Genomic DNA, 26086 nt, shown 5'->3' on the forward strand with positions numbered 1-26086 from the left:
TTTTTAATTACAGTTGTGAACAGGCACAGATTGTTTTTCTCCGTGAAATGTAGGCCCATTGATATAAACTTTAAACAGTAACTGAAAGTCTTATCCTCTTTTAATGATGTGTGTTCTAAAATGTTCTAGAAATTAAATAAAACAATTTGTTTTATTTATATATATATATATATATATATATATATATATATAATATATAAACAAATTGTTTAATTTTGATTAGTGTCAAGTTTGTACAAATTAAGAAATAGAAAGCTTGTTAAGGTCTTCCACTGTAGTTTTTAATCAAGGTTAAAGAACTATGCTTATCTATGCTTTTAGGTATTAAAAATATAATATTCAAAAGTTGTGGAGCAGTACATATTTGTTTGTTTATTTTAAACTAAATTAATACTTCCATTCAACAAGGAGACATTAAATTGTTCAAAAGTAACAGCAAATACATTTATAGTGTTAAAGAACATTTCTATTTAAAGTAATTGCTGTTCATTTTAACTTTCTAAAACAATCTGGGCCCGTATTCATAAAGATTCTAAGAATCCTCTCAGAAAACTCTTAATTTAGCTTAAAAACTTTTACGTAGGAGTCTTAGCTTAAGAGCGATTCGGGACCGATCTGAGAGCAACTCTGAGAAAGGAAAAGACAAAAACTTTCATCTTAGTGAGGAGGCGGGGTTGACCCTGTTGCTGTGTATGACACAATCTTTTGAAGACTGTGATTGGTTGGTTGTCCAAGAAGGAAAAAAAGAGTGATTTTAAGTGGGTCTATTCTAATTCTCACTTTGAATTGACATGCGTAATTTTTCCTATTTGACCGTTCTCTCTCTCACACACACACACATTATATGTGTATATAAATCCTTTTTTTATTTACCATGCTTTTAATTTCCTATAAGGTATTTGATTGGCTTAGAAAGATACAAATTGTTCCACTCTTTCCAATTACAGTGATTGCTGTCCTATTTAAGTGGCGGTTTGAATGTTGGTTTTAATGTATCAAACATGTAATCAAAACCAAGAAGGGCAAGAAAGCCAAACTGGACAGAGGAACAGTGTTTACTGTTAGCCCAGTTAGTGGATGAACACAAGGCCATTCTTAAAGGAAAATTTGGGCCGGGTGTCACAGCAAGGGACAAGAAGCAGACATGGGAGCGTATAGCACAAACTATTAACGGTCCATTACCCCTGCTTGTGTGCACTTATAAGCCTGCTTTATTCATAAATGCAGTTTTTTGAGCCTGCAAGGTGGGAATGTCCAGTGGAAACGAAATGAACTGCGACACAATAAGATGTTCTGAAAGTGCTGTAATTGTTTGTGTGATCACTCTGCTTACAGAAGGTTGTGACAGACCCACATCATCACTATTGCATTGTTGCATTTTCCCAGTTGCCAAATATTGTAATGTAGTGATTACTTTAATTTCTGGCACTATGGCATTTCTGCGCTGTGTCGGAGATGTTAGCACGTCTCTAATAAGACCAGTCACAAACATGATCCCTGCACGATCTAATCTATAGCGTCTAATTAACTCACTGTCATCCATTGTCTGCAACACATTTCTTCTGCCTCTTCGTCTTTCTGCCATTTTCTCCTCTGCTAAAGAAACTCTGAAGCCTCTTAAAAGTCCTCGTCTGTGCTCCTAACAAGTTTGATCTTAAGACCTCTTTTAAGGGTTAAGATGCTTTCTGAATTACTTTTACTAATTTACTTTTTTAAATTTAACAGTAAACGCCCACATTTCTAAGAATTTTCTTAGAATTTTGTCACTAGGAGCTACTTTTTATATTAAGATTCTTTATGAATACGGGCCCTGTTCTTTTCTGTTTTCAGCATTGATCATATGAAATGTGATGTGCACACCAAATCTGCATATTAGAATTATTTATGAAAGATCATATTACATGAAAACTGTAGTAATGAGGGCTGCTGAAAATTTAGCTTTGCCATTTAAAAATATACAGACAAGTTATTTTAAATTATAATAATATTTCACAATAGTACTGTATGGTTTTTCATTGAATATACAATACTTTTTTCAGAAACATAAAAAAAAGATTTATAATATATTATACAGTATTTTGAAAAAGTGACTTACTGTGACTTTGTCTAATGTTTATTAAATTAATTCAATGATGACACCCTGTGTTTTTCTTCTGTAGGATACACTTGAAAATCCCTCCTCACTGAAGGCCATTCACCTGGGAATCAGTCATATCTGAGCCATCCACAAGAACCTCTATGCAGGAAATGGAGATAAGGAAAGTACGCAGCCAAAACTGAATTAACCTGCAGATACATTAAAAAAAACAAGCACCCTTTGATACTCCTGTGAACTCGAACGAACGTGGAAGATTAGAGCCGCAGAAAAGAGCAAGTAATTCTTGTCGCTGACAGCTGGCAACACTGGAAGGAACAGCTACAGACGTTCATGAGAGGGTGATCACAGAGTGAGAGAGACGGGGACTGACAGAGATCCAGAGTGCAGGAGGAGGGGGCAGTGGCAGAGGAGTGGGAAAGGTCAGTCGTCATGGCGACGGACCCGGGAGAGCCCACTGCCACGGAGGAATCCTCTGGAGAGAAACCTGATGGAGAGAGGGAGGAGGAGAGTGACCAGGGGAACAGGGCCGCCCGGGAAAGAGAGAGGTTGCACAGCACTCTGTCTGACTTCCCCTCCTCCCAGACCCAGGAAAGGAGAGCTTGGGGTGCAGGAGGAGGAGGTGGTGGAGTGGAGGACGGTAAAGAAACCTTCTTCATGCCCTCCCCACCGGCAGCCCAAGAACCGTGTCGGAAACGGGAGAACAAGCGCTTTTTCCGGAAGAGCGTGGAGATATGCGAAGAGGTCGATGAGGTGGAAGAAACCCCCGCAGCCTTTCACAGCGCCCCTAACCTCGAGTTTTGTGCCTCTGACTCTGTTTTCACCAGCGGAGCCCAGCAGTTACCCGACAGTGCCTCGGCAGCCCTGGGTGAGGATGGCACTCATGGCACGCAGGATCCTGATAAGACCGGCCTTACAGCGCCTGCTCTGAAGGGGAAGGAGAGAGATAAAGAACAGGAAGAAGAGGCTGAGATGAAGGCCGTCGCCACTTCACCAGGTGGCCGCTTTTTAAAATTTGACATTGAGCTTGGCAGAGGAGCATTCAAAACCGTTTACAAAGGCCTGGACACGGAAACCTGGGTGGAAGTTGCCTGGTGTGAACTGCAGGTGAGACTTGGAATTTGAGTTCATGCTTTTCAGTCTAAGTGCTTTAGCTCTGCTGGTTTGAATTGGGATGCTGTTACTCAGGAGTTTTCCAAGCTTGTTGGTGAAATCTAAGCCTCTTGTGTTTCTCTTTAGGCAGTTACTGTTGAGTGCAGTGAGAACAGTAGAAAAAAAAGAGTTTCAAAGTCAGAGCTCAATAGCTTTATAGATTACACAGAGACTATCCGTGGGAGAGAAGGGTCAAGCCTACTCACGGCGCAATGGACTGGACAAACAACACGGCCCAAAAGAGGCTCTCTTGTTGTGAAATGGAATCTTTTTGCCTTTGCCACTATGCTGAACCTATTGTTGGCCACTGCAGATTGTATTTTCTAGGAAAAGTCGTCACTGAATAATTGGTTTTGCCATAGGGACCCAACTGTTTCATAATGCTGTTGTAAACAGAGGGCTGCGCATATGTAGATGGGACTGAATTGGCCACATATCACAACAGACAGTAGCTGTATAATGTGCAGTAGCTTAGCCAGCATGCCATCAGAAATATTTCTGTGCCACGTGTCATTTTAAATCCTCTCATGAAGCAAAGTCTTTCAGCTCATGCAAAACGGCCAGCTCAGAGGAAAGCCTGTTGCGTTTCAGCACTAAAATGGTGTTTAGTACAATAATTAACCAGTAAGGTGCATTTAAGAAGGTTAATACCAGCTACGTAAGAGGCTTACTGAATCAGATTATTGATTAAAAGGTTGAAATGGCATGTAAATCATGGGTCTGATCAAGGGAGATTATTCAGAGAGTATAGGCTTATCATTTACATGGTTCCACCTTATTCAAATTTTTATTTACTTTTAATTTATAATTATTTATTGATCCAGGAACTTTCAAATCTATATGTTTTCTCTCCACTGTTAATGTTAGATATGAAAGCTTATTAATAAACAATATATATATATATATATATATATATATATATATTTTTTTTTTTTTTTAAGCCTATTCCTTCCTATTTAAAAGTAGTACTGTCAATAGAAATAAATTATTTTGATTTAAATTCATGAATCTGTAGTATAATATAAAATAGAAAATTAGTAAAATATATATATATATATATATATATATATATATATATATATATATATATATATATATATATATGTGTATATATGTGTATATATATATATATATATATATATATATAAATATATATGTGTATATATATATATATATATATATATATATATAAATGAATGAATGAATATTAATACATTTTATATTTTCTGAAATCTTCTCTCTGGTGGCCATTTGGGGGTCACCAGACCCCGTTTTGAAAACCCTGCATTGATAATTTTACACATTTTTACATAGTTCAGACCTACCATACAGTTTATATTCCTACAAAAACATGATTAAACCCAGCTATCCAGCAGTGCACTGTTGTTGTTGTCATTGTTGTTTTCAGGCCAGTCTTGTTATTGGCCTACATCATTGTCTTTTTGCTCATCATGGATGGTCTATGTTCCTTCTTCATAATGGCAGATTTGTTGCCAGTAGCAGGATGGAGGCAGAACAAAAACAAAAATAACAACATGCCAGTGTATTTTTATGCTAATTCTGCTAATACATGTACAAACAGTGGGCTAATAGGGGTGAATTAGATTTAATTCTGCTGTAGATTTGAAAATGTAAAACAAAAGTTGAAAATGGTTAATACTCAGTTCTAAACAAACAACAGAAAAACAAGCAAAAGGTAGTGGAATACACCATAGTGGAATACAAATCTGTGATACTCAGTATCACAGTAAAAGAGGAACAATGACATATGGCAGAACAGTGACTGAATGAGCAATCTGATGTTTGTTCTCACTTCTCTCTCTTTATCATGCCTGGTTTGTTTGGTTGCATTGTGTTGAAAGGTTGGGAGTCATGTGTTTGGCTTGGAGCGAATCCCACACACACTCAGGGGCCAATTTACTAAACAGTTGCACCACTTTAGTTTGCAATATTTCAGCCTATGTTTGCTTATCTGATATAATACTAAAACAAATGTGGCCAGCAAGTGCAAATAAATGCAGATATTTTGAGCCACCCTCAAATTCCTCCTCATGCCAGCAGGTGGGCCAGCCTGGTACTTGTAATAAAGTAAACCTAAAAGACTGTTCTCTGTGCACAGATTGTAATATTCACTTTAATCCTTCCGTTATGAAATGTGGTTTAATCTCTTGACCGAGTTTGAGGAGATGAATCCATAGTTTAGGAGACATTCTCTTAAGCCTTCTTGACCCCAACAGCTCATGCTTCTGCTTAGAGAGAGTAATGTAATACAGAACTAAACTGTCCTTCTCCTAAAGTCGAGTCCTGATGTGAGCTGTTGATGTGACACAAGAGGTAGTCCAGAACAGAATGAGACACTGTGGTTTAAGAAACCTTGTCAAATGATGATGTGGTTTGTTAGGAAACTGTGTCGTAGATGATGGTGCTGTTTTATGTTCTCAATTGTAATGAGTACAGTTATTTTGTGATTCTGAACTTCCAGTCACTCATTACCATCCAAATAAGGGAATTTGAAGTTAAATCTTAAATGTCATGTTTTTCTAGTACTACGTCATGTGAGAGATTTCACGTTTACAGTGTGCTACTGGACGGTATCTCTCAGTAAGTGTTTCTCTTTGTGTCCATTGTGCAGGTCATTTCTTATGCGCATTGTTAAAATGCAAAGTGCTTGGTGATCACTTTAGTTCCACGTTAAAGTAATTCATTCATTCACGGTTCAAAAATTTTTGGTTACTGAAGGTTACAGTAAGGAACTGATTTGTCCATGATGTGTTTTATGCTGATTTAAATTTGTCCAGGGTAGAATTAGCTAGCTACCAGAACAGAAGTGTATTTATTTATTTTATTATTTTATTTTAGCTGTAAGACTATAGAATTTTACCTAAGCATTGCAAATCACACTTTGTTCTTGCTTCTTGTCAAGAGTATCTCCGCCATGATAAGCTAATGAGTGACAGGCTTTCAGTTTTGACATTGCTCAAGGTAAATAAGAGGGTGACAACTAGTGGAGAAGACTAATGAAAGATTCACATTATTCAAATCTTCTTTTAAATGTTTGCTGAAATATCGAAAAAGATCGATTCACGGCATTTGAGAATCTTTATCAAATCGACGTCATTTAAAAAATGTTTTAATCAAAATTCATGTCATGCTACCCTGTGCAATATTTGTTTACAAATATTTGCTCATATGATATCATTCTAATGACATGATCAAAATTATTTGTATGACAAATAATCATAAGCCAAAAGTGCATAATAGTGACAGCCGTATTGTTAAGAAAATTCAGGTAAGAACTCTATACAATGTACAATACAATCGAAAGTGCTGAAGGAGTGTGTAAGAGGGACTGGGTGATAGATGAGCCAAATAGAGGATTAACATGGCATCAGTTCCAGAGAGAAGCTGAGTGGTTAATGCTAACCACAGACCCTTATATATGAAGAGATGCCCAAACAAGCTGATCTAATGCACTTACAAGGAATCCTAAAATGGCTCTGTTATGCCTTTGGACTTTCATGTGAGTTTCTCATTTTTATAATCTTCAATTATAATTACAGATGACTCTAAAGAGCATTATCGCTTGAGCAAGAGCTGCTGTTCTGAATATCAGCTGCCTTGTGATTTAGTAGCCTTGCAGACATTTGCAACAGCAGGATTTCCTCTCACTGCTCAAAGCTTTCTGTTATCGCTCTGGGTTTTCCATTTCTCACTCCCTGGTGAGAGAAACCCTGCTCTGAGCAATCCTAGAGCTAAAAAAACCCATGCATCTCTGTCTTTCATAAAACCAGTTCTCCGCCACAGACAAAATCAAACAAATCCGCTTTAATTACAGTTAACGTAAGCACAGAACTGATGATTTGAAATTATCTCTCCTTTAATGAGCAAAATTACTTCCTGGGTATACTTCCATATTATGAATTCTCATGAAACAATCCTTAATAGCCTAATAAATTATTATAATTGTATATTGATTGAACCTTCATAACTCCATGCCTAATTGAACATTTTTATTAGCTTTTTCAACTCAAGAATGCTATCAAAACATCCTGTTCTAACTCACTCATGATTATAGTGGGTGATGCTATGAACTATATGAACTATAAAAACAATGATGTGAAGCACTGACTGAGACATTCGTAAGTGATTAGAAGAACATGAGACAAGTGAGGTGTGAAGAGTCCCTCTCACAGTAGGCTTGCATATCCTGCATATCCTAGGCTGGATTGCTTTCACTTTAATGTCTGATTTGGAGATTCTTTCCTGTTTCTAGCTTTCATTTTACGATGATAGAAGAACACCTCTCGATGCAGGTTACGTAATAATAAAGGACACAGCGTAGGTTATTTCAGAACAGTGCTATTCTGCTCGACCTCACTGAGTCCAGACAGATTTGTACTGGGTGCCAGTAAGAGCAGTAGTGATGGTTAGAAGGCATGTTGTTCTGTCATTTCCGTGATGATTTTGTTCTCTATATGGCTTGGATCCAGATAAAAGCGGACAAGTGCATAACCCTGTAATGTGAATTTGGCAATTTTTTCAACTAAATAAGCCGAGCAGAGCTGGCTAGACAGATATTCTTCCACAGCCTCCAGGTAGTTTGTTGAAGATGTTTCTGTCTGGCCTGCATGTCCTTTAATGACACCTTGCCTTTAAAAGCTTTAGAAGCTAAAAGTTGTTATATTGCAGAAGCAAATGTAGATGTATGTAGTTTACTCTGTTTTCACTTATGTGCAAATTATCTGATATCTATTTATTACAATAGCTTAAAGTAAAAGGTGTCATTTTTTGCAGTGAAAAGCCGCATCACAGCCGCATCCCACACACAAAATGTGTATACAATTTTTATATTGACAGTTTAATGATTGTCTGGAAAAACATTGGGAAAAAAGATCAGCTTGTTAGTATTGGTTTGACATTTAATTTCCTTGATGTCTGTGAGTAATTATATTTTCTCATTTCTTTTTTTGCTCTTATACGTTTCATTAAAACATTATTTATTATGGTCCTTATGGGGACCACTCGCTGATCCCAACAGCGTGTTTTCAGTTTATGCTATCCTAGTAGTGGGCACATTTGTTCCCCAAAATGTGGGCATAAACTGACCGACACATGTACACAAAAGTCCATACAGACTGGTAGGGCAGGGGCTGTCCACTTTCGGTGTGTATGGCTTCCCATGCTCAACCGCGGATGAGCGCGGACTAGGGATGGGACGATAACCGGTTTTATTGATAACCGTGATAAAATGTGCTGAAGGTTAGTAATATCGTTTAAAAATGAATTATCATTAAAACCGTGTTTGATTATCACGGTTTTAATAACTCACTATTAAATCATGTCCAGCCAGCAACAGTCTGACGCAAGCGCAGCGCACAATGTTTTTTTTGTTTTTTTTCGAGAAGGAATGGCGAAAGTCAGTGACTTTTCTATGCTTTTCTATGCTTCTACACTTTTCATTGTAAGGAAGGAAATGCCACAGAATTTAATCTTTCTTTAAATTAAGTGCATAGAGTTGCTTGTTTTATTAGTTGTTTGTTGATTATTAAATATAAAACTTGCTGAAATGTTTTCAGTGTGAGCATCAACTATTTTTGAACACTTTCATCTCGTTTCAACAAAACCGTGATAATATTGATAATTGTGATAATTTTAGTCACTATAATCGTGATATTAAATTTTCATACCGTCCCATCCCTAGCGCGGACAGACGAGCTCGACACTTGTGCAGTACTTGACTCGCTCTGTCTCAACATTCACCTCGCGCCTGTGCTGTACGCGGACTGTATGTGCAGTCAGAAAAATTGGGATGCACGCTGACGTTTGCATACAGTTCAGATGGCGAAAATTCACCCCACCCCCAATGTCATCGTCCATTGCAATGTTTCATTGTAGACATCGTCTGATGCCAATTTGTTAGACATCGCCCAACCCTATTTGAGATATAGGGATTAATTGTTAAAACACTGTATGGAAAATAGATGTTCACATTTTAGTTTATCCCTCTGTTCTGTCTCGTATGAAGCTTTTAGTGAATATATCCTAAACATATTTTTGAGTTTATGTTATGAGTTTATGTGAGTTTATGTCAGTTTCTCTCTTAATGTATTAGTGCAGATGCAACTTAGATTTATTATTATGTGCTCTACTCCTTGCAGCTCTTTACCAGCACGTGGACTACAGTGTTGTGTGGCTTTGTTATGCGTGTGTGTGGGGCGTACAGTGTTGGAGGGGTGTTCTCTCTGTCCGTGTGATTGAGTATACAGGGTGATCCAGGGAGTTAATTACAGTGGGTGCCTGTCAGGCCTGAACAAAAAGCTTGCACAGACAGCACAACTCATGCAGAAACACAACTGGCTGAATGTAAGCAGCAAAAACCAGACCAGTCTGCCCCAGGTCAGCTTCTGCCACAACAAAATACACTCCAGACCATAGAATTTATTTAAATTTACATTTTACAAGGTGTAAAAATAAAACGGCTTTACTTTGGATGCTATTTTTTTTTTTTTTTTTTTTTATAGACTGAAATACTATTCTGAAAATCTAAATGAATATTCACGTTGGATTGGGGTCTTCTGTAGTTTTACTACAGTCTGAATGTGGGTGTTATGAAGGATCATGTGCTTTGGAAGCAGTGTTCACAAAATCCATTGACAAGATTTATGTGATTTTAATTATATCACTTATGGCATAATGAGAATCATTTTAGTCAGAAGGTTGGCAGAAAAAGTCCATAATAAAGTCAGAAATGAGAGCTTTAGCAGTTCTAATTTGTGCTGTCTCTCTCCCAGACTAAACTCATTTAATTCAGAGTAATGTTCCGTTAGCGCTCAGAACTTTTCACCCCATCAGTTGTGGTCAAATTTGATGTCAGACATTCAGTGTCATCAAGTGGCTCTGAGTAAAAGAGAAACTGAGGCAATGGCTCCGTGTGAACGTCTTTATTCTGATGGCAAAGCTCTGAGCCAATCCCATCTTTGAAAAAGGTCAGTGTCCTCAACATTTCAGTAGGATCACAGTCAGACATAGTGTGTGTTCAGGCTAGGCGAGTTTTTATAGGTGCACTCAGTAATGAATGGTACTTGTGAAAATATGTTTAAATCATTTACAGTCACATGATGAGATGAAGACTCCAATCATATCAGTAATGTAATAAAATCTATTTTGCGGAGCAGTTCACATCATTGGAGCTGACACGTTAAGATCACATGACTATCTGACTATCATTCACTTTATCTCTTTCAGACAATTTTGCTCACAGTGTTCATGAAACCATCTAAAACTATAAGTTCATCTTAAAAAAATATATAAATAGAAATAATGTTATCCTTTTCTAGAGCTCTGATTTTTAAATTTGATGCGTTCACTTGCTCTCAAAAAAATCCCTCATTTTTGATTATACAGATAAGAGTAATACATATTTCAAATCTGTAAAGACTCACTCTACGTTTATTTGTGTGCACTCACAATACCACGCTTTTGTAAAATAATGAAAGCAAACATGATGCGCTTTCTGCCATCTCAGTCTACGAACTTGAGCGCAAAACTGTGTATATCTTTGCCTTACAGACAATAAAATAAATGTATAGAGAGTGAAATGTCTACTTTCAGATGAACCAATTCAAATGGAAAACAAATTCTCAGATTATGTAATCCATGTGAAAGATGCATACAAGCGCATCACTACTGCGGAGTCAGTGTCACCGACTTCATTTCTTAATCCGAAAACAAAACACACGTTTATCAATTATTCAGATGTTAATGCAGTCTCCTTACTGTTTTTCCCTGAAACATTCATAATCATTACTTCTGCCGGTGCAGTGTGTTAAGCTTATGTATGTACTTAAATTAAATTAAATGTATGCATTTAGCAGACGCTTTAATCCAAAGCGATTTACAGTGCATTCAGGCTATCAATTTTTTACCTATCATGTGTTCCTGGGAAATCAAACCCCCAACCTTGCACTTGATAGCACAATGTTCTACCACTTGAGCAATAGAAACACTACTACTATGTACTTGACTGCTTATTAGGCTTTGTTTGCAATTAAAGGCTCTTTATAATGATTTAAATGGCTTATTAATAAACGTGCAATTAGTCGACTAATGCTTCAAATGAACAATGACTTGTCGACCAGAAAAATCTTTAGTTGAGGGCAGCCCTAGGTAGAATTGAGATTGGGCCTAAACTTTGATAATATATGTTTGAATAATTTTGTCCAGCAATCAGTTATTCATAATAGTGCATTTATTAGTTATTAAAGGATTGCTTACTCAAACTATCTAAATGTTTCTTGTCATGTTTGTTTTCACTAGCGCACACACATCTACAGGAAGACAGGTATGTGTCTTCATTGCAATGCATTGAGCTAGTGGGTATTATGTTGCTTTTGCCATGAAGCTGTATTACAGTGAATATGTTAGTAATATGAGCTGATCATCCACCCTCCCTTGCCTCTTCTTTGCAGTTAAACCCAAAAGGCATATCGAATAGCACAATAATAAAAAGATGATAGTCATGATTGCTTTATACATCCACAGGGATCCGAGATTTCGTTTAGATTAGTGAATGTGTATGGCACAGTGAAACTCAATTTAAAAGCCATGATGTATGCATTGTGTACTAATGCATCTGCTTATGTTTCATCAGCACTTGGGCAGTTCAGCAAGCACTCACGTGGAGTGTTTTTGTGGGCTTTTTCGGGCTGAACAGGTGACCGATCCTGAAGTGTTTCATTTTGTGGAAAGGGTCAGACTGGCTTAGGCTTTACAGTGTTTACGGTAGCCTGAGTTACTGGAGCCTCACCTGACAACTGAACAAACACACAGACAAACTCAACAGATGCAACTTTAACATGGAAACTCAACTTGCATTATGTTTTAAGTGCGGTTGACAGGTTGCCTGACCTGTTTGTTTCTCATTTTAATGTGTGCTGTCGTTTGTGACTAATAATATTGATATTGCCTTAGATATTGAACGACCCTAACTCATTACCAAGCTTTACCAAGTGCCATGGTCAGTGACTTTGCAACCTGGAAGGTTTTTAGTTCAAATCCTGTATCTGTTATTCAATAAAAGGGAAATTTCAACCGGATAGCCAGACAGTAGTGTGTAAATAGAAACAATGTCCATCTAGTTTTACATGACCTGACTAATCTCTCACTTTCTTAATTCTCCTTGCCACTGCTTACCCAGGTTGCTGAACAGAATGCTATAAAAGCTAGGACAAGACACTCATGAAGAGGCCAAGGGAACAGTAAAACTCAGACAGATAAAGGCGCCCTTAAAAGACACTAACTCAGCATTCAGCGTTCACTAGCAGACGGAACACCAGCACACACATGCACAGATACACTCACGTTAGCCTTTAGCCGCAAAACACAAGAACTCAGCATTAATTTTCAATGCACCACAAAACAGGAAGCATCTGTCAACACAAAGAAACCTTGTTGTTGTGCTGGAAATGGATGGTCAAAGTTCAAGGATCAGGGTGATGCTTTTAGTGATATGTGGGTGTGTTTGAAACTGTTATAAGCTTCATGATTCTGAATAAATGTTGATCAATATGGGTTTTTCAATGAGACATTATTAAACCTGCGCAATTGATTACAACCTTGATTAGGTCTAAACAAATTCTGTGTACATGCAAGAGGAGGCGGTAAAAACCATTCACAGATGCATCGTCATGCTTTCCTAAACGATTTCCAGATCGATCCTCCAATTCATCTGAATTTATATGAATTATTTATAATTCTGGTTATTGAAAATGCTTGCATAGGGCAAAACATTACAGAAAAGTCCCTTGCTGTGTGCAGCACTACAAAAATGGCAAAGGTGGCATATCTGCATTTGAAAGTGGAACACCATGGAAAGTGTGCTTGCACTGTACAAGCAAGCACACACGGGAGCATTCAACACCATACAGAATCTGCACAGAAAATCCTCTCCAGATTTCCTCTCATTCTGTTTTTATTGGCTGATCGAAGCAAACATACTTTAACACAGTGTTTATGTGGAACCTTTACAGAATTAGCAAGAGACACCTAGACAAATATTTGTGCCTTTACACTGTTACTGAAGAATTGAGTTGCTAAACTGATTTATGATGTGATTTATGACTCATTGAATTGAAATTTAACTGACTGAATATGCTTTAAGTGATGCTGAGAGTATTTTATTGGTAGCTAAAATCTTCAAAACTTCAAAACTAGGAACAATGTGAAATATTATTATAATTAAAAATTAATGCATTTTGCTTTAATGTAATATTAAAACCAAGCAAAATGTTCAGCAGCCATTATTCCAGTCTTCAGTGCCACATGATCTTTCATCCCCAAATCATTTTAATAGGAAGATTTAAAGTTTAAGAAACATTTCTTATTATCAGTGTTGAAAGAAAGCACTTGTGCGGTGTAAACCATAATACATTTTTTTTTAGAATTTTTTGATACAAATTTTTATTTTGTAACATTATACATTTTTTTGACTGTCACTTTTGACATCTTTGCTGAATAAACATATACAGTTATTTCAAACAAGAAATATTACTAATTCCAAACTTTGGAATGGTAATGTATGCAAAGCATTTTGTGAATGACTTGGATTATGCAGTGCTTTTGTCAGTTCTGTGGGCGAACTGATCATGGGTCTACACACAACTTACTGACATAGAAAGGAGGAAAAGAAAACAAGAGGCCTCAGCTTCCACAGAATACTTCCTCAAACTAACACCAAGTTAGTTGATTCCTTAAAAGAGAAGGGCATGATTTACAGATGGAAGTTTAACAACAGAAATACCTCATTACATGGCAATCAGATTGTACACCACAAAATATCCTCCAGAAGTTAGCTCTACTTGTTGATGCATAGACAGCAGAAATTGAAGTAAAATTGTGTGTAAATCTCATGCAGTGAGTTTACCGAGCTGTGAAAGCTGTTGTTTCTTACTTTTATTTGTCTGTTTATTTTACACACTGCTTGCATAACTCATGTTGTGGCCTTTGACCCGGACATATTATGATTATTTTATCCATGTATGTCACACAACTCTCAAAGCCTAAGGGTCAAGGAATCGCAGTACTTCATTTGTGTTCAGCTACATGTACCGAATGAACCCAATGCAGAGTATCACAGTTAGACTGATCTTTAAATTTTTTTATTTTTATGTGTAAATCAGAATTCAGAGAGATGTTCTGTCATCACACAGATTAAAGATTACAAGCCTTTTTTGGGTAAATCTGTTCAGATTCAGTGAAGAAAAGAAACAAACAGTGGCTTGTCTTAAAGGGATAGTTCATCCTAATATGCTGTCATGATTTCTTCACCCTCATGTCATTTTAAATCTGTATAAAAGATGATATTTAAAAACTATATTTTTGGTCCATACAATGGAAGTCAAAGGGCTCTAGTGTTGTTTTAAACCCCAGTGAATATGGACACGAACAGAAGAAACGTTCTTCAAAATATCTTTTTGTCCTCTACAGAAAAAAATAAGTTGTACATGTTTAAAACGATAGGAGAGTGAGTAAATTATAACATAATATTCCTTTTTAGGTGAACTCTTCCTTTAAAAACAAGTTTGTAAATCAAGGCCTCATCTAATATGTTTTATTAGTATCGTGGGGTTGTTCAGGGTGAGCACAGTTAATCATCAGTGTGTCACATGGCAGCACAAGTGTGTTTGCCGTTTGCCAATGCAGTGAATGAGTGAGTGTATGTGTGCTTGGTGTTAGCACTGTGGCATTTTCCCCAATTTGTGTCAGCGAAGGGATTTAATCAACATCCGCCACACTGGGGCAATCTGGTCATGGTGGCCGCTGTGGCTGAAATGTGATTTTTAGGCTAATGCTGGGTGTTGTCTCCCTGTCACACATCTCCTTTTTGCCAGCGCCACCTGGTGGCCATTGATCGCTAGTGTACTGTCCATGCTGAAGCAAGCATTTTACAGTGATCAGCCATCGGTAAAATACTCTCCCTCCACCCCACCTGCCACACTGCTGTATTGAAACCACCAAAGATGGCTGATGTACGACATAGCGTAGCGTGTTTGGGAGGGTTACATTCTTGCAGTAAAACTGAATGGATACAAAGCTTTGAACATTCCTCTCTCGCAGCACATTTTTTAAAGTGGAACTCATTTTCTCTCAGCAGCAAGTGGCTGGAAGAGTGCTGTGCTATCATGGTATGCTGACATTCATAATTAATGAGGCATTACAATATAATTTATGAGTAGGGCTACTTTGCTGTAAAAAAAAAATTTAATCACATTTATACAAAGATCACAGACTAGTTAGTAATATTTATAACTTGGTCATTAACCTGATAAATAGGACAGCACTTTTGGGTGTGAAAATAATTCTATTTTCATAGAGAGGATGTTGAAGCAAGAGCTTTTCCATTTCTTATTCCGTTTTTGCTTAAAAGCACGATCATAATTGGTTTAGACATGTTTATATCCCTTTTTCTCTCTCCGTTCCAGTCAGTTGTTGTTGTTTTTTTTTTTGTATTTTTCAGATTGTGAAGTAAAAATGTTAACCAAACAGTTTTAAGGACATTTTAAATCATTACAGGCTACGTTTAATGACATCTACTACAATATTTAATATGTTTTGTGTTTGTTTATTTGTCAGGATCGAAAGCTGACCAAAGCGGAGCAGCAGCGGTTTAAAGAGGAGGCTGAAATGCTGAAGGGTCTACAGCATCCCAACATTGTGCGTTTTTATGACTCCTGGGAGTCTGTTCTTAGAGGCAAGAAGTGCATTGTCCTAGTGACTGAGCTCATGACCTCAGGAACGCTCAAAACGTGTGTATTATTTACATTTTTTCATTGTTATTTAATATTGAATTAAATAATACACATATATAAATATGTGTGAAAAGTAAATATTAGCTTAAAAATAGTAATAGATTTGTGCAATAGCTGTAAAAAAAAAAAAAAACCTATTCATGTTGCACCACATGTCATCAGTTTTTGATCAAATCTGTCTGCAAATCTGTCTTAACGTGGCCAACTTAGCAGATTTTTTGCTGGTGTGTGGTGCAAAATGTTACACTCTTATTTTTGGTCCATTCAGGCTGCTAAGATCCATACAATATAACATCAAGTAAGAGTGAAAACATATTCATGAGAAACTCGTGACTTCTTTTCTCTGCTTCAGGTACCTTAAGCGCTTTAAAGTGATGAAGCCCAAGGTTCTTCGAAGCTGGTGCAGACAAATCCTAAAGGGTCTACAGTTCCTACACACCCGTACACCACCCATTGTGCACCGTGACCTCAAGTGTGACAATATCTTCATCACAGGCCCGACCGGATCAGTTAAGATTGGGGACCTGGGCCTTGCCACCCTCATGCGAACATCGTTTGCCAAGAGTGTCATAGGTCTGTGCCTTTTATTCAGTTTCCTGTTGGGAGTAAAAGATGTTCTTGAATATGTGACTGACCTCTTTATAGCCTTTTGGCTAAATGCTTGTCCTGAATGGGGTTCAGGTCTTCCACATTGGTGGCTGTAATTATGGTGCCCATCAAGGATCTAAGAAAAGGTCTCTTCCTGCTTCCTCAGTCTCTTTAGCTCACTTAAATCGTATTGCCACACTGGAGCACACTAAAGGGCACTGCTTGCAGCTCCACATTATTGACGGCAATGTGTGCACACACAAAAACATCAATAACTATTGATTTTTTTAGCACAGAAAGTTCAAACATGAAAAAGGAAGCAGCACTTCCATTTATAACACCGTTCTTTTTAAGAAGGAAAACCTGAAACCAGCAGCAGCATACTTGGACAATTTTAAACTATTATTGCAAGGTTGTTGCAAAGGCATCATGATTAGCAAGAACTGTGAAAGCACCAGGGTGCTGCATATATGATGATTTCTGTTTGCAGTGGCTGAAATCCATCAATAGAATATCTGAAATTTCAAGCCCGTAAAAGGTACACAATTGGTTCAAGGGCTTCTTGGTTGCTTCAAATATGATATACTTGTGGTTTGCAGTTGAATCTGAGGAATATGGCTTGAACTTGTTTGGCCTTTGTGATACATTACAAAATTCTTGCATGTGAATGGTGCACATTTATAGGCTTCAGACTTCAAGGTCATTGTGATAATTAAGTTGTCATAACTACTTGCACGTTGATTGGCCGTTGTCAAGGAGAAAAGAAGTAACGAGTTGTACCGATTTGTGTAGCAACAGAAGATAAAGATAGCAGAAATGGCAGACAGATGCAAACAAGAGACAGGATGTCAAATTAATGTTGCATTAATTTCACAGGTACTCCAGAGTTCATGGCCCCAGAGATGTACGAGGAGCACTATGACGAGTCGGTGGATGTCTATGCCTTTGGCATGTGCATGCTAGAAATGGCTACCTCAGAGTACCCATATTCAGAATGCCAAAATGCTGCACAGATCTACCGCAAAGTCACTAGTGTAAGTCTTTATATGACTCTTGTTTTGTAGATTATTATTTGGTGAATTCACTAACTTATGCTGATCTTTTATTCAATTTCTGACACATGGTTGTAGTCCAGTATACTTTCAGGAAAGTATGTACAAAGTATGGCATATTATGGTAGTCTGCTGCATACTTCACAATCTGACACTCAAAACCAGCCTGCACCCTTGGGAATAGAGCAATGCCGATTGTTTGGGAAAGATGTTTAAGCATGTGCAAATAAACTTTATTGTCAGTGGGCACAATTAGTTTTAGTGAATTCACCCTTTTTTATGATTGTTTTAAGTACAACATTTTTGTATGCATTACTATGCACTTTAAATCAGTATGCACATAGCGTCGAGGTGCTTTGTGAATTATGTTGGGGAATTAACAAAATACATTTTCTTTTTTTGCAGGGTATCAAGCCTGCCAGTTTTGACAAAGTAAACGACCCCGAGGTAAAAGAAATCATTGAGGGCTGTATTCGCCAAAACCGACTTGAGCGGTAAGCACATAAACAATGGAAGTTCTTCTGTAAGAGAAGCGAGAATGCAGCGTCATCTCAATTCTCTCTTTTCACCCTTAGGCTCTCAGTGAAGGACCTTCTAAATCATGCTTTCTTTGCGGAGGACACCGGTGTGCGTGTGGAGCTCGCTGAGGAAGATACAGGCTCCAAAGAATGCCTGGCCCTGCGCATCTGGGTTGAAGACCCAAAGAAACTCAAGGGCAAGCACAAGGACAACGAGGCCATCGAGTTCAGCTATGACTTGGAGAATGATAGTGCTGAAGAAGTTGCACTAGAGATGGTGAGAAACAAGTGTTTTAAGAGGACAAGTGTTTTAAATCTATAAAAACAGAAATAATACAAATTATAATTTGTGCATTTCTGGGTGAACTGTTCCTTTAAAAAAATGAATCACGTGATTCATTTTTTAAAGGAACAGTTCACCCAGAAATGTCAATAAATATTATTAATATTTTAGAGTATTGTGTTTTTGTTTTAATTTAAGTTGAATATTTATGTTTGTTTTTGTTTATGTATTTATTATACTGTAGTTATTATATTGTTGAATGTGTAATCTGTATGAGCTATGAAGCTGATATGGCAATAAATGTATGTTCACCAACACTCAAAACAAAATGTTTACTCATCCACGTCACTCCAAACCTGTTCGACTTTGTTTAGAACATTTGTCTTAGAACATATCTGCTTTTTTCAATGAAATTAAAGTAAATGAGGACTGAAGCTGACGACACAGTATTCTTACTGAAGCATCAAAATTCCAGTCCCCATACATTCATGTCAGTAGTTTATTTAAAATTCCCCCATTTGTGTGCCACAAAAGACAGTAAGTCATACAGGTGTGACATGAGGGTGAGTAAATTATGACAAGATATAAATTTTTGGGTGAATTATCCCTTTAAGACATAATTGACATTCTCCCTCCCTTATATCTTTTTTACTCATGCTTCAATTCTGCTGCTTCTTTATAGGTGAAATCCGGCTTTTTCCATGAAAGTGATGCTAAGGTGGTGGGGAAGTCCATCAGAGACAGGGTGACCCTGATTAAGAAGTCCCGTGAACGGCGTCAACAGCAGCTTCTTCAACAGCAGCAGCAGCAACAACAACAACAATGTCTGGATGATCGCCGTGACTCCTCGGTCCTAACCTCCTCCTTTTCTTATGTGCAGCCTTCCGGTACCACCTCCTCACAGTGCACAGGAGCTGCTGGGGGTCAGGGAGAGGCAGAGGAGCTGCCGGAAGTGGACCAACATGTCCAGCAGCAAGGCACTGTCTTGGGCCTCACAGGTACACAATTCATTTTGAATCTCAATTAATGAATAGGATCTAACAGGCACTTTTTTTTACTTAATATTTGTTCCAAATTGGTGTGAAAATGTTGATCCACGTTTCCATATTCAGAGGGTGAGAGTCTTCCTGCTGTCAGTGGACAAAGCCAAGCCTTTTCTGTACCTGAGATAGCAAACCAATGTGCTCCTGATCAAACCAGCTACCCTACTGGCACATCTGTAAGTACTGCTACTTCAGGAAACAATTTCTTACTTCGCATTTTAACCCTCTGAAGTCGATTAACGCATATACGCATTATGAGGCATTTTCTCCTGATAACCCCGAAAAGAACTTAAATTACACTTTCAGTTTTGATCATACAGATAAGAGAAATACATCAATCGAATCTGTAAAGGGTCTACTTTTTTTTGTATACAGACATAATAACAACAAAACTTTGTGCACTTATAAAATAAAGATAACAAACAAGGTGTACTGTCTGCAGCCTTTGTCTGTGCAGATTTTCATTTACAAACATGTTATTAAAATGAACTGTAACTCCGTGAATACTCAGCGAAGAGACATGAGAGAGATATCTATAGAAAGCCTGACATGTCTACTTTTAAACTAAACAAGTGCTGCCAAAAACAAATATTCTGTGATAAAGTAATCCATATGAAAACAACGCGATGTCCGTTTGTCACGTCTCTCTTTATTATATCTAATGTGACCACGCCCCCGCCCTGAACGCGCTATTCAGATTCTAATGTTTCACTGAAGCACGCGGCTTGAATATGCCCATACAAAAGAAGACAACATAGCGAGACTGTTCTTCAAGTTTTTTTATTTTACTGTTTGCTTCGCGATGAGAGGAATAAGACATAATTCACCCCAAAAAGATGTGATGTGGTTGAGGATTTGAGATTTGGATTTCAGCAGAAAAAAAGGATGAAGTGTTTTATTCAGTCTCTTTTTATTTATTTATATTCTTGTACTTGTTTTCACATAACGTGTAAACATTTTACTAGTTAGACTTTTTCCAAAGACTTTTTACAAACTATAATTCCTGACTTAATGTATAAACAAGTGAAATATTATGAAGTTTCAATAACAATATACACCAGGGGTCTCCAACCTTTTTGTGAGTGAGGGCTCCCTGAAGGGATAAAATAGTCTTGAGGGCTACTTGTTTGATATAGGCACCAGAGGTGGGTAGTAACGAGTTACATTTACTTCGTTACATTTACTTGAGTAATTTTTTGGGGTAACTAATACTTTTCGGAGTATATTTAAAGATGGGTACTTTATACTCTTACTTAAGTAAATTTTGGGGGGAAAATCTGTACTTTTACTTCGTTACTGTGGGCGACGCTCCTCTCGTTACTTTATCTTAATGCAATAAATGTTATAAATGCTTCAGTTTATTCCAAACGCGCCGTCTACTTTTCTCTGGGCAATGAGCGATGCCCATTCGCGAATGATTCATTCTTTTGAGTCAATTCTGTTCAAAGGCTTGATCAAACCAATTGGCAAATGAGTGAATTGGTTCATGAATCAGTTTGAATGAGTCGTTCAGTTCCCTGCCGCACGCGCTGAGCGTCTGAAGTGGTTCACTCGGAGTTGTAACGTTTAAGAACAGAAAGAGAGTTGAAAACGGGGCTGGAACTGCACTGAATTGAAAGCAAATCTGCAAAGGCTATTATTTGCTAGCGATGGAGATCCTTATTAGATGAACACCGCGTGTGCTGTCTAGCCTACTGTTTAACAGGTAATAACTTGGGCTACATTCGATTACAGTACACGATACCACTGTGACATTAGTTTGTTTTACGTGTGTGGCTTATAACAGAGGGGAGTCAAGTTGGATGCAGCTTCCAAAAGACAAAAAATAGAGATTTTATTAATTTTAATACAATCACATCGGTGCCAGTACGTTCAGCAAGTCATATCATCAGCTGCTAAATTCAGATCTGTGATCGCTTGCTGGCGCTGAGCCAGAGATAGATGCGTTTTACAGCGCTGCGCATTATAACCAATAACACATGATTCTTTTGAGCTTATTAAAGCATTGGCCAATCAGGGGTGTTCAGATGAGTCATCGCTAAAATGCCGGTGCTTCCTTCACTCGCTCACTGACTGAATACCTCTTTCTGGCGAATTCTCTCGTCAGAAACATCAAAGTGCAGATGTGTGTACAAATCTTTAATTAAGATATTGATTTCACAGTGTTAAAAGTTTCAGTGATTTTAATGGGAGTTTCTGAGAGTGATTGAAATCTAGACTGTCAGTGAAAATGATCTTTAATAATGTAAATGTTATTTGCTCTTTTTCTGAACAATGAAAGATTAGTAGCAATATTTATATCACATTAACTTTCAATGTTAAATTCACATTTAATATAAAGTCAGTCGTATTAAAAATATGTTATGGCATGACACCTATATCTATTACTTAAGTAAACAGACAGGGTTTTATATTAAATTACATAAATTGGAGTAAAGGCTGATGAAATATATACATTTATACATGCACACATACATTACATACATTTTATCTATATATCTGAATAAAAATAGGCTCAGTATATATGACCCAAAGTAACTAGTAACTAACTACTTGAGTAGATTTTTTATCCGATACTCTTTTACTCTTACTCAAGTAACTATTCAAGACTAGTACTTTTACTTTTACTTGAGTAAATATTTCTAGAAGCACTTTTACTTTTACTTGAGTACAGTTTTTGGGTACTCTACCCACCTCTGATAGGCACACACACATGCACACACACACACACACACACACACACACACACACAGTTTCAAGTTTTGAAAAATACAACAAACAGTAATATTGTTAAATATTATGACTATTGAATATATAATTACCGTATATACCCGAATATAAGACACGCTTTTTTGTCCTAAAAATAGGCGTTTTTGTCCTAAAAAATGGGGGGTCGTCTTATATTCGCAATATAGACAAAATCACGGGGGGAAAGGGAGAAAGAACAATGGCATAAATATGAAATAGTGACTGAATGATATACTTTACATAGTTGCATGTAAAATTAGAAAAGCAACATAATATCTGTGTTTAACTAAATTAAAACGCTGCTCCTCTGCCGCGCGATACGCAGAGAGAACAAGAGAGGTGCGCGCACGAGACGCAGAGCGAGCGAGCGAGCGAGAGAGAGAGAGAGAGAGAGAGAGAGAGGTGCGCGCACGCGAGACGAAGAGCGAGCGAGAGAGAGAGAGAGAGAGAGAGAGGTGCGTGCACGAGACGCAGAGAGAGAGAGATAGAGAGACGTGCAGATTCTAAATATTTTAAATTATTGAATTATTTTATTATGTTTTAATGGTATATGAAATGTCACCAATAGTTCACCACATGACCTTTACCATTGCTCAATGCATCCTGGGAAATGAAGTCAATTCACAAATCAAAATGACACAATGTTTTAACCACATATATGTATCTGTAACATGAACTGTTAATCTAAATGTTGTGTATTAAATGTTAACTTACTAAATTTTAACTTATCAGCCTTAACCTTCGTAACTATTATTTTAAATAGTTTTCTAACAACTTTTTCTCAACAAATATAAATGTAACAAATAAATGTAACTGTAACAAATGTAACACAATGCTGTTCTTTCAATTTATCCCCCCTAAAAAACCTGAAAAAAATAATATTCTGAGCTCTTTTCAACATTAATAATAATGATAACAATAAATGTTTTTTTTCGTAGAAAATCAGATTGTTAAAAGGATTTCTGAAGGATTGTGTGACTGGAGTAATGATGCAAAAAATTCAGTTTGAAAGTCACCTTTGATTGTTCTAATAAACTGTTTAGGGCTGCAACTAACGATTATTTTGATAAGCGATTAATCTGTCGATTATTTTTACGATTAATCGATTAATCTTTATGTACTTATATTTTAGTTTTGCCCATTTTTTCCAATTAAATTATTAACAAAGGCGTCGGTTCTATTTCTAGCAAGCACGCGTTTTCCGCGCGCCTTGAGCCGCGCCTGAGACACGCGTCTCACGCAGGCAGTCTGCAAGCTCTAACCTATTAACATGGGAGCCGAATTAAAAACTGACACGCCACGCAGCTGAGACGCTTGCGCCACACATCCAGTGTGTCGCCGGCCTCAGTTAAAATGAGTGAGGAATGTGGGGAGCGACAGAGCGCGTGTTCCAATGAACAACAACTCCCATGAGCCTACGCTCTTTCCCGACGTCATCAAAGTACGTCTTATGTTATTATTTTGGTTGATGACCCCTGGTGGCCAAAAATTCCATACTGTGCGTTTAAGGCAAATAAAAGTTGTTTAGCAACTAATCGATGACTAAATTAGTTGACAACTATTTTAATAATCGATTTTAATCGATTAAATCGATTAGTTGTTTCAGCTCTAAAACTGTTTAACTGCACTCACAAGTTGATATTAAATAATGTTGTGGGATAAATAAATATATTCTAAATAAACTACAAACATAAAATGATATAGATTTATTTTGTCCTCACATTCTTTCTTGTAACTCTTCCCTCTCAGTGGCACAGATGACTGAGAGGCTCATTATGCAGCTCATTATGCAGGCCTTTGTCTTCTCAGGTGTACATCACAATGATATTCATGATAGTTGACGCCTACTCGCATATGACTTTTACCAACATAAAGTCTCTTAGAAAATTTAAATCAATATATTGTTTTCTGTGAGTGAGTAAACAAGATGATTTTCACATAATTTAGAAAGAAAAATTCTAGGCTACAAGCTCCAGTTCTCAAAAGTCCCGGGAACCAATGTTCTTTATGTGTTTTATGGCCTTTTTCAAGTGATTTAACATTTTTAGTTTTTCACTAACCACGCATAACATTTTTTTTCTCAAAAACACAATCATGTACATACATGCTGCTCACATATTGTTATAGCCCAGTATGTGCTGATTACAGTGAGATCAGACTTTAGCTATTTAGATATTTATAAGAAACTGAAAAAAGCACAAATGTCAGGGCATGACAAAACTTCTCCAGGCCCCAAAAATACCCTTAGACTCCAGAGGGTTAACAAGCTTTTTATCGAGTGCCATACATCCCCAGCTGCTGAGACACCCCCATTCTTGCTCATTTGAAACCTCTGATGTTCAGTAAAAAAGTTGTTGTTTCAATGTACACTTTGGTTGGATAAGAATTGTTTCCTTTATTTAGGGGGTGAAAGGGGCAGGGGTTATGTCTCACCCCCTGCTGCTCCATATTGGTCAAAGCGGAGGGGTTCCAAATGTGCCTGATGGCCAGAATGGTGGGATATCTGGCATTCCCATTGGCCAAAGTGGTGGTGTGGCTCCTAACATTCCTGTGGCACAGACTTTCATTCAACCAGTTACTATGGCGTCACAGGTCCCATTAAATGTGCCTCAACCATATTCTCAGGTGACTGTCTCCCTTGTGCCCAGCTTTATTGTGTCTTTTCTTCTTCTCTTGCCCCACTCTTGCAGTGGACACAACAATTTATATCTAAAACAAATCAATCCAGGGAGACTTGGGACACTCAATGTCAAATCTTATTTTAGTGGAATATGTTGAGGGACTGCTGGAGTATTTCATCCCTCATATTCTGTGCCTTTTGTCAGTTGCGGTAACTTTGTGCCATGTCTATATATTGTCAGTAACAATATGTAGACATGGCACACTATTACTGAAATACTGAATTGGATTTCCTCTCAGGAATCTCTCTGTGCAGTCTGTGACTTTGATTTAGGTCATGTGCTGAGTTGCATGATGTTCACTGACCTACATTTTTAATGTTAGGTCCAGAGAACATATTTGTTGTTGAATTTCACTGTAAAATTGAGCTAATTAATAAGCAGAACCACATAGCTGGTAATGGCTGTAAAACTTTAACTTTAAGCAAATTTTTAATCATTTTCTCTATGCAATCCTTGAATTGTAATTATTACATATTTTAGTACCGTTTTGTCATATAAAAAAATGTATGCTTATAGATAGATAGTAATATATCTGTAAAAATACAATTAAGTATACAGAGGAGTGCTAGCAACCTTATTTGAGGGGAAAGGTACAATGTACAGAATGAAAATACATTTCCTGAGGCAGTGAGTTGGAAACATATCTGAATTAAAGGGTTAGTTCACCCAAAAATTAAAATTAGCCCATAAATTACTTACCAAGTCATAGGTGTATATGACTTTCTTCTTCTTTCAGACAAATCCAGTTGGAGTTATATTAAAAATAAGTCTTTGAACTTTCAAGCTGTTTAATGGCATTCAGTGGGTGTTGCAGTGGATCAATCCTGAAGAAGTGAAATAAAAAGCGCACATCCTAATCTTAGATCCATGCTGGTGCTATCAACTGAACTTCCCTCCCCTCTCCTTCTCCTCCTTTTATTTATCTATTATTTATTTATTAATCATGGTTATTTATTTTATTTTATACATATACAGACCCTGGTTTTGTATAGTTGTGTCACACGTGTTGACCATGTTCTATTCTATAATTTAAAAAAAAATAATCACAAAAAAGCCCCCATCCTTAGTAAAAGTGTCTTACACAGCTAAGTCCTCCTGTAACGAATTGATGCGTTTTTGT

The 26086-nt window shown here is 37.2% G+C and overlaps 1 protein-coding gene across 4 annotated transcripts in view; it reads left to right on the forward strand.

The window, feature by feature from the left end:
- The first annotated feature begins 2749 nt into the window (after positions 1-2749).
- The window catches only part of LOC132118212 (serine/threonine-protein kinase WNK3-like), a 44042-nt gene continuing 20705 nt past the window's right edge, over positions 2750-26086 (forward strand). For 3 of the 4 annotated variants that reach the window (XM_059527882.1, XM_059527884.1, XM_059527883.1), the window contains exons 1-9: positions 2750-3202; positions 15878-16050; positions 16406-16626; positions 17518-17675; positions 18099-18187; positions 18269-18488; positions 19177-19492; positions 19607-19713; positions 24689-24910. In XM_059527882.1, coding sequence (XP_059383865.1) covers positions 2753-3202; positions 15878-16050; positions 16406-16626; positions 17518-17675; positions 18099-18187; positions 18269-18488; positions 19177-19492; positions 19607-19713; positions 24689-24910 — 1956 coding nt within the window. In that variant the 5' untranslated portion in view covers positions 2750-2752. The remainder of the gene's footprint in view (positions 3203-15877; positions 16051-16405; positions 16627-17517; positions 17676-18098; positions 18188-18268; positions 18489-19176; positions 19493-19606; positions 19714-24688; positions 24911-26086) is intronic. The other variant, XM_059527885.1, reaches the window with a different exon arrangement.

The sequence above is a fragment of the Carassius carassius genome, chromosome 37 (genome assembly GCF_963082965.1).
Source record: "Carassius carassius chromosome 37, fCarCar2.1, whole genome shotgun sequence".
Classification (NCBI taxonomy): domain Eukaryota; kingdom Metazoa; phylum Chordata; class Actinopteri; order Cypriniformes; family Cyprinidae; genus Carassius; species Carassius carassius.